Source organism: Propithecus coquereli, unplaced genomic scaffold, assembly GCF_000956105.1.
Source record: "Propithecus coquereli isolate 6110/MARCELLA unplaced genomic scaffold, Pcoq_1.0 Scaffold11, whole genome shotgun sequence".
Taxonomy (NCBI): Eukaryota; Metazoa; Chordata; class Mammalia; order Primates; family Indriidae; genus Propithecus; species Propithecus coquereli.
Window position 1 is genome coordinate 3,687,463 of NW_012134969.1, and position 8,440 is coordinate 3,695,902.

Below are 8,440 nucleotides of genomic sequence, written 5' to 3' on the forward strand. Positions count from 1 at the left end.
CTCTCCTTCCAGTTCTCCTCCGCAATGTCTTCCCGTGGAGTCTCCTGTAGTTTCAGGCACCCTTCCTTCCGACCCTCACCCGATCTATGTTTCTCTGCTCGTTTATTTTTTCTCTCTTTCTTCTAAAATTCGTCTTTTTTGCAGAGACCTTCTGACTGGCGGCTTGTCTCATCCGCCATCTTGGCTCCTCCCCTGATTTGTTTGATTTTTGACTGGTTCAGTTCATAGGGGCTCCTGATAAGGAGTACATTTTGGTCTTTGGTTATCATTCTCCTGAAAGTCATCCTAACAGTCCCTCTGGTCTGCCATAGCCTCTTCAAGCTTTTTTTTTGTTGTTGTTGTTGTTGTTGTCTGAGACAGAGTCTCACTCTGTTGTTTGGGCTAGAGTGCCGTGGAGTCAGCCTAGCTCACGGCAACCTCAAACTCCTGGGCTCAAGCGATCCTCCTGCCTCAGCCTCCCGAGTAGCTGGTAGTACAGGCATGTACCACCACACCCGGCTGATTTTTTTCTATTTTTAGTAGAGATGGGGTCTCATTCTTGCTCAGGCTGGTTTCAAACTCCTGAACTCAAGTGATCCTCCCACCATGGCCTCTGAGAGTGCTAGGATTACAGGCGTGAACCACCACGCCCGGCCTCCTCTTCAAGTCTTAAATGTTTGTATGCAGCCATCCATTGAGCATTCAATGGTCTCTTTGACTAGATCAGCAAGAACATAAAGAATTATTCAACTGATGTGACACTGTGACTTATAAGTTCCATAGTAAAACCAAATAAGTCCATTATGACGGTGACAGAGAATGGCATCAATGCCCAAGGTTTTTTGGTCAATCTCTCAAAATTGGGAGGCTGAAAAAAGGGGGGAATTGTTAAATTAAACTAAATTTGGCCTGAGGATTCCTCTGTACTTTGAGTCCTTAAATAAAAACCATAACTTAATTTAGCACACAAATTAACTAAAAGTCTAACTTACAAGTATACTTTCGTAACAAATAGTGGCATCTCAGCCAACCAGAGCAGCTGAGCTTCAGTCAATTACAGGCTGCCAACTGCTCAAACTGAGTTCAAATAAGGCAAACGCTGAGCTATAACCAATGAAGCTGTTTCTGTACTTCACTTCCATTTTCCATTCATAAATGCTGCCTGCTCACATTGTGGAATGGAGCTCTCTGAACCTCTTCTGGGTGTGAGGGCTACCCAATTTGCAAAGCATTTTTACTCAATTAAACTATTGAATTTATTTTGCTAAAGTTTTTAACAGTAGCTTTGACAAAGTTAGTTTAGTTCAGGATTTCTCAACAGTGGCACTATTGACATTTGGATAATTCTTTGTTGTGAGCGGCCGCCCTATGCATCATGGAATGTTTAGCAACATCGCTGGCCTCTACCCATTAAATGCCAGTAGTACCCCTTCTCTCCTGGTTCTGACAACCAAAAACATCTCCAGACATTGCCAAATGTCTCCCTGGGAGAAAGGAATCACCTCAGGTTAATAATCACTGTCACCGTTTTTTTATATACTAAACATAGACCCGAGAAAAAACAAATGTATCAGCAATTTCCACATTAGTCTACATGTCCCTAATTCAAGTCTTCCTGTTGAATTAAAAGTTACAATTGTTTTGGGATTTTACTATTACATTCTTTAATACATGGCAGGGTCAGAATATCTTCAGGGTCAAAATAGTCTGCTGCAGGTTCAAAGTAGTTAATTTTCTCAAGGTTCAATACCTAGTAAATACAAAGCTAAGACCATATGTCCTAAACCATAATAATTGTCCCTTTGAATCATATTTTCCAGTTGAAGCCAGAGTTCTATATTTCTCCTCCCCAAAATCATTTATTATTATCTAAGTCTATTGTAGCCCAAGAATACAATCTTTGGGGGGAGGCAGTGGGGAGAGGGTTTCACTCTATTGCCCAGACTGGAGTGCAGTGGCGTCATGATAGCTCACTGCAATCTCAAACTCTGGGCTCAAGCAAGCCTCCTGCCTTAGCTTCCAGAGTAGCTGCTACTATAGGGGCACACCACCACGCATGGCTAATTTTTCTATTTTTTTTATAGAGATGGGGTCTTGCCATATTGCTGAGGCTGGTCTCATACTCCTAGCCTCAAGCAATCCTCTAGTCTTGGCCTCCCAAAGTCCTAGGATTACAGGCGTGAACTGCTGCCACAAGGATATAATCTTAAAAATCACAAAAATTCATACTGATGGATGTTTACTGCGCTGTTCATGTATTTTAAATTAGACAACCTGAATGTCTAAGAAAGGGAAATTGGGAAAATAAATTATATTGATAAATACATAAACTTAAAATCTACTTTAAATGATCATGTACAGCAATATTTATCACTGTGTTAACATGTTCACAATAATGGATGAATTATAAAATATACATGATCCTATTTTTAAAAACAAATATGTATTTTAATAAACATTTCACATACATATAAAATCTGATAGGATTAACACTAAAAAGTTGATCATTGTAAATCTGGGTGGGAGAATTATGTTTTAGGGGATTTGTGTGTTATTTTTGCTTTTCTACAATCAACATAGATTGCTGTGCAAAATTATTTCAGAGAATTTCTTTTTTTTCTTTCTTTTCTTTTTAGGAAGAAAGGTAAGAGGGTAAGAGGTATGTCCCTCAGAAAAGGAGAATGTGAAAGATTGGGGGTAGAAGAGAAGGGAGGTCTTAGGGAGACAGGAGTGAGGTGGATATAGCAGTGCCATAGGGTGCTGGTTAAGAATGGAAATCCTGAAATTAAACTGCATGGCTCTGAATCCTGGTTCTTCCACTATTAAGTGTTTGATACTGGGCATGCTGTGTGATACCTCTGTTCCTGCAGCTTCCTCACATCATAAAGTGGTGCTATTATATTATCTCCCTCATAGATTTATTATGAAGATTTAGTGTATTAATTTTGGAAAGCAGTTAAAACAGCACCATCCTATATTAAGTACTTCATAAATGCTAATTATTATCATTATCCAGGGGAAGAAAAAAAAATAACATTCTAAGAAAGACAAGATAAGGAAAGAGTCACCTCAAATCTTAGACTGAGACCAGGAGACAAAGTCTATTTTTAGGTATATGGGGGACAGTAAGATAAGGGTGAGAACCAGATGGGGAAGACTTTCCATTTCAAGGCTGGGGGAATTAGAAGTGAAATGCAAACTGCTTTTATATCTTGGGCCAAGCTGTGTTGTCTCCCAAACGTCAATGAATGGAAGTAGAGCAGAACACAACATTACATAAGGTCTAAAGAGCTTGGGATAGCTGGGGTGAGGTGAAGTTCATTGTGGTTTTGATTTACATTTCCCTAATGATTAATGATGTTAAGTATTTTTTATACATTTATAATTTCATACATTTATAATTGTTTCATACATTTATAATTTTTTTCATACATTTATAATTATAATTTTCATATATTTATAATTTTCATACAGATATAATTTGTATATCTTCTTTTGAGAAATGTCTATTAGGGTCTTTTGCCCATTTTTAAGTCAGTTTATTATTATTTTTTGCTATTGAATTGTTTGAGGAGAGTAGGTAGAAAGGAGATGAGGAGAGATTGGTCAATGGGTACAGTTGGACAGGAGGAAAAAGTTCTGGTATCCTATTGCACAGCAGAGTTCCTATAGTTAAAAATACCATATATTTCAAAATAACCAGAAGGAAGGATTTTGAATGTTCTCATCACAAGGAAATGATAAATATTTGAGGCACTAGATATGCTAAATACCAAAATTTGATCATTGCCCAATGTATACATGTATGGAAAATCACACTGTACCCTATATACACAATTATTACGTGTCAATTAAAAAATAAAACTAAAAAAGAAGAGCTTTGTTTGTGATATTTAGAATCATTTGGCACCTTGGGGGAGTGCTTTTCTCTTGGACAGGGGATTTGAGCATTGTTGATGAAGGTATCAGATCCTGTAGCATTCCTTGTTTTTTCTCGTTATTCTTGTTTGAATGAAGAGAAGTAATTAAAACTTTTGGCTTTCTCAAGACTGTAACCCTAGAGTGATGATTATAGCTTCTACCCAACATGGTTGTGATAGTTATAAAAACTTTGTTGTGTTATTTAATCCCTGCAATTGGCTAGGTTTCTTTTTTTTTTTTTTTTTTGAGTGGGAAACTTTCCTTTATTTAAAAAGGAAATTTGGCCAGGCAGTGTGGCCCATGCCTGTAATCCTAGCACTTCAGGAAGCTGAGGCAGGAGGACTGCTTGAGGTCAGGAGTTCTAGGCCAGCCTGAGCAAGAGCTAGACACTGTCCCTACTAAAGTAATTAGTCTGGCATCATGGCACGGGCCTGTAGTCCCAGCTACTCAGGAAGCTGAGGCAGGAAGATCACTTGAGCCCAGAAGTGTGAAGTTGCAGCGAGCTATGGAGCCGTGGTGACACCACTGCACTTCTAGCCTGGACAACAGAGCAAGACACTAAGGAAAGGGTTGGGGGGGGAGGAGGAAAAGGAGACGAGACCAGACCAGAGGAGGAAGAGGAGATGAGACCAGATGAGGAAGAGGGGACGAGGAAGAGGAGACCAGACCAGACGAGACCTGACAAGGAAGAGGAGACCAGACCAGACAAGACTAGACGAGGAAGAGGAGACCAGACCGGACGAGGAAGAGGAGACGAGACCAGAAGAGGAGACGAGAATGGACCAGGAAGAGGAGACCAGACGGGATGAGGAAGAGAAAGCGAGGATTTTAGAGTATTTCTGTAAACAAATTTACTTCATACGCAAGAGTCATAAAGAAAAAACAGTGAATGCCTTTAATAATAATGGTGTTAAAGAACACTAAATATGGCATGGTAGATTTATACAGTTATATTTTCAGGTTTGTCATTTGATCTACAGTATATTTGAATCTAATGTTAGAGTCCTACTGAGCCAACTTGCTTGGCTCTACCTGTGAAAATACTACAATAATTCTTATTGAATATTCTTAGTAATAGATAAACACGTTAATCTCTTTGTTCCTAAAACCAAGAGACAATACTACTAATTGAAGTGTAAAAAGATATAAAGAATTTACAAAGTATAGACACTTACACAATCTGATAGCAAAAAATAAACAGTAGTGCATTTTGGGGTTGTGGGTTTTTTTTTCTTTTTAACATAAATGACCTCTCTTCCTTCTCCTTATCAGGCTTAATAAAGGTTCTATCTTGAGAGCCAACAAAGTAATGTCAGCCTCTCCTACTCCTTGTCTGTATGAACTTTTAAGGTATAAAGTATTGGCAAGCACCAAAGAAATATAAAGATAAATAAGACAAACAGTCCAAGAGAAATAAAAACCACATAAAACTGGAATCTATTATTTATGTTCTTTTGTTGCTCTTTTTTCAAACTATTTAATACTAGGAAGCAATGTCAACTACATGCAGAGAGGAGATGAGTTACTGGTCACATGTAAGAGTGCAGCTGAGAGCATCTTACCAACATAAATTGTAATCCATTAAGGCCAACTGCTATTTGTGGTTTTACATTTGTCTGTCTATGACCTCTGGTTCAGAATGGGACACTCCAACCCTGATGGCCTTACCCTTATGTTTCAGGGTAGCCAAGAGCTTGCCTTCTGTTCACCTTGCTCACAGCTGTTCTTACTTGAGTCCAGCTCTCTGGTGAGTTCCCAGCTGCATTTATCTAGGTCTCAGACCTTCAACCTTTGAATCTTGACAGCAGCAAGGCAAATGAAGTTAACATAATTTACTTCTTGTGGTCTCATACTACCATAGTCAATGACTAAATCTAAGCAGTTAGTATGTTGTCTGTAATGTACCCATGTACTCTGTAATGTACTCTCATATTTGAAGCAAAGCCTGTAATTTGATTTGCTGAACATAACACAAATTTTGAGGACATTTACAACTAACCTACCAATACTTACGTAATACAGACTTTAAAATTCACACCCACATAAGCTTTTAATATTTTTACAATCAACATGTATTATTTATGTACAAAGAACAATTTTTTAAAAAGTTCACATCAATTAACTCTGCTACACTTACCTACCCAGATAGTTCTGACAGTCCTGAATCTAAAAAGAACTGGTATCATTTCTTCTAAAGGCAAGGAAATTAATTCTCACATAGCTAAAGTGTATTATATATACTAAGAATAATAGAAGTTAACTTTTATTGAATATTAATATGCATCGCAGACTGAATCCTCACAACTCTATTAGATATATACCCTTTTCCTCATTTTACGGTTAAGAAACCTGGGACACAAAGTTAAGTAACCTGCCCTCAACTCCCCATAGCTAGACAATGCAGAAGTGGATTCCAACCCAGATTGTTTAACTCCAAAGCCCAAGTTAATAGATTAAACTACATTTCTACCTTGACCTCTGCAAAGCAGCAACACACAAACGAAAAACACAAATGAATAAACAAATAACAAATGAACAAACACCCTAGAAGTCACAATAATTGAGAAAAGGCAAAATTTGAAATTGCAACTCTGTGAGGGGGGAGCATTTGTTCAATGAATGAATTAAATACATGAGACATAAACTTGCTCATTTCTTGGCAAGGAAAATTGGTGGGGGGAAGGGAGAGAAGGCAAGAGGAACAAAAAAAACCTACAATTTCATAGTGCAAACCCCCACTATTCTAAGCAACATTGACAAAATCTTGCCTAGAATCACTTCACCAACCAAGAGAAGCAACAACAGACATCAATTCCTACCACCGAACCTCAACACACAACAAAAAGAATTCCTAAAACCAGCTCAGGCAGAGCCAAAAAACACCAAGCTTAGAAATCAGAGCATGTGACTTTAATGTACCCACTAGTTGTGTGATCTCCAGCAAGTCACTTTTCCCTTCTGGGTCTCAATTACGTCAGTTGCAGAGTCAAGGGTTTTAACTAAATTAAGGTGTAACTTTCAGCTCTAAAAATATGTGAAACTTTGCGGAAGAAAAACTCCTGTAAAACTTCGAAAGCCTCGTGGATACATTTTAAACACCGCGAACTATGGGTTTTTTAACCAGAATGTACACTTCTAAGCCGCCACGATCCCTGGCTGGAAAGCAGAGGCCGGCTTTCAAGCCCTTGGGACTCAGAGAGCAAGGTCAAGTCCGGCTTCCAACAGCTCTCAAGGGCTGGTGCATTAACCTCCGCGTGTACTATAATCCAAGTCAGAATTCTTTCTGGGGGTAAAAGCAGCGGCGGCGGAAGGAGAAATCACTATTCCGGGTCATCAGAAACATTAGTCCAGACCCTTCGGGTGACAGAATGAGGCTCAGAGACTGCAAGCATCTTGCCCCATGTTACACAGCAGTTAGCAGCTAGGTCGGGACTAGAACCTCGATCTTTCGGCTCCCCGTGGAGCAAACGATCCTTCCATGTACAGCGGAACAGCAGGAGGGATAGGCGGCGGCGCGTGGGGGGCCGGCCACGAGCGCAGGGGCGACGGGGACAGCCGGGGGCGCCCCAGGTTACCTGTGTCGGCCCCTGCCCCGGCGTGCAGCAGTCTAACCTCCGGCCGCTGCCTGTCGCCGCCCGGCCTGCCGGGCAGCACCTGCCGCAGGAGCAGCCTCACTCGCCGGGAGGCCGCACCGCCGTGGCCGCCGGATGCCCGGAGGAGAAGGAGCCGGGATTGCATGAGGCCGGGGCACCGCCGGGACGGCTAGGGGGTCGGGTCGAGCTGCGTCCCAGGCGGGCAGCGTGAAGCGGCGGGGTTAGGAGGACAGGAAGCGGCACTGAGCTGAGTCCGCCGGAAACTCCTTCCCCCGGCGCGGCCGGCTCCGCGGTCTTGGCCCGGCCTCCGCGGGGGAAGAAATGTGGGGATACGGCACGGAGGGAAGGTCGAGAGAGCCCAAGTGCAGCCATTTTGACCCATAGCAGAACCTGACCACCCAGAACAATAAAGTGGCCAGCGCAGGATCACTTGAGGATGGATAAATTACTAAGCCGAATGCCTTACAAACTGCGCTTTCCTTTCTGTGACAATAGTTTATGATTATCCTTTGTGGCCTAACCTCCAGACAATGCTGGTCACTAACAGGGTTTTTGAACATTTAAAAATGTTACCATTGCCCCATAAGGGGTCCCAGTCCTGCTCAGGAAAAGACCTCTACTCTGTGATGTAGGATCTATTGTCTATCTCCCAATAAACTTTCTGTCGCGAGTTGGCTTACTCTCAAATTCTTTCCGGCTCGAAGCCAAGAACCCACTTACGAGTTCAGGGGGCTTTCGTCCCTTCATTGGGACACTCCCTGCATCAGAAGGAGCCTGCAGCACGTCCAGCCCAGAGGGCAGGCGCAGCCAGCTGGGCTGCAGCTCTTGGCACCACTCAGCTCGCCACCCCTGTGCCTGTTCGCCCGGATTCACCAGGCCTGAATCCCTCCTTCCCCTATAGTCCCATCAACTCTCAGTTCAGGGAATGCTAAAGGGTTTTAGTAACA

At 41.7% G+C, this 8,440-nt stretch overlaps 1 protein-coding gene across 1 annotated transcript in view; it reads right to left on the reverse strand.

Moving 5' to 3' along the window:
- The window catches only part of VWA8 (von Willebrand factor A domain containing 8), a 425,342-nt gene extending 417,704 nt beyond the window's left edge, over window positions 1-7,638 (reverse strand). Inside the window, exon 1 of the mRNA XM_012648214.1 lies at window positions 7,476-7,638. Within this exon, the coding sequence (XP_012503668.1) occupies window positions 7,476-7,638 (163 nt within the window). The remainder of the gene's footprint in view (window positions 1-7,475) is intronic.
- Window positions 7,639-8,440: the final 802 nt, after the last annotated feature.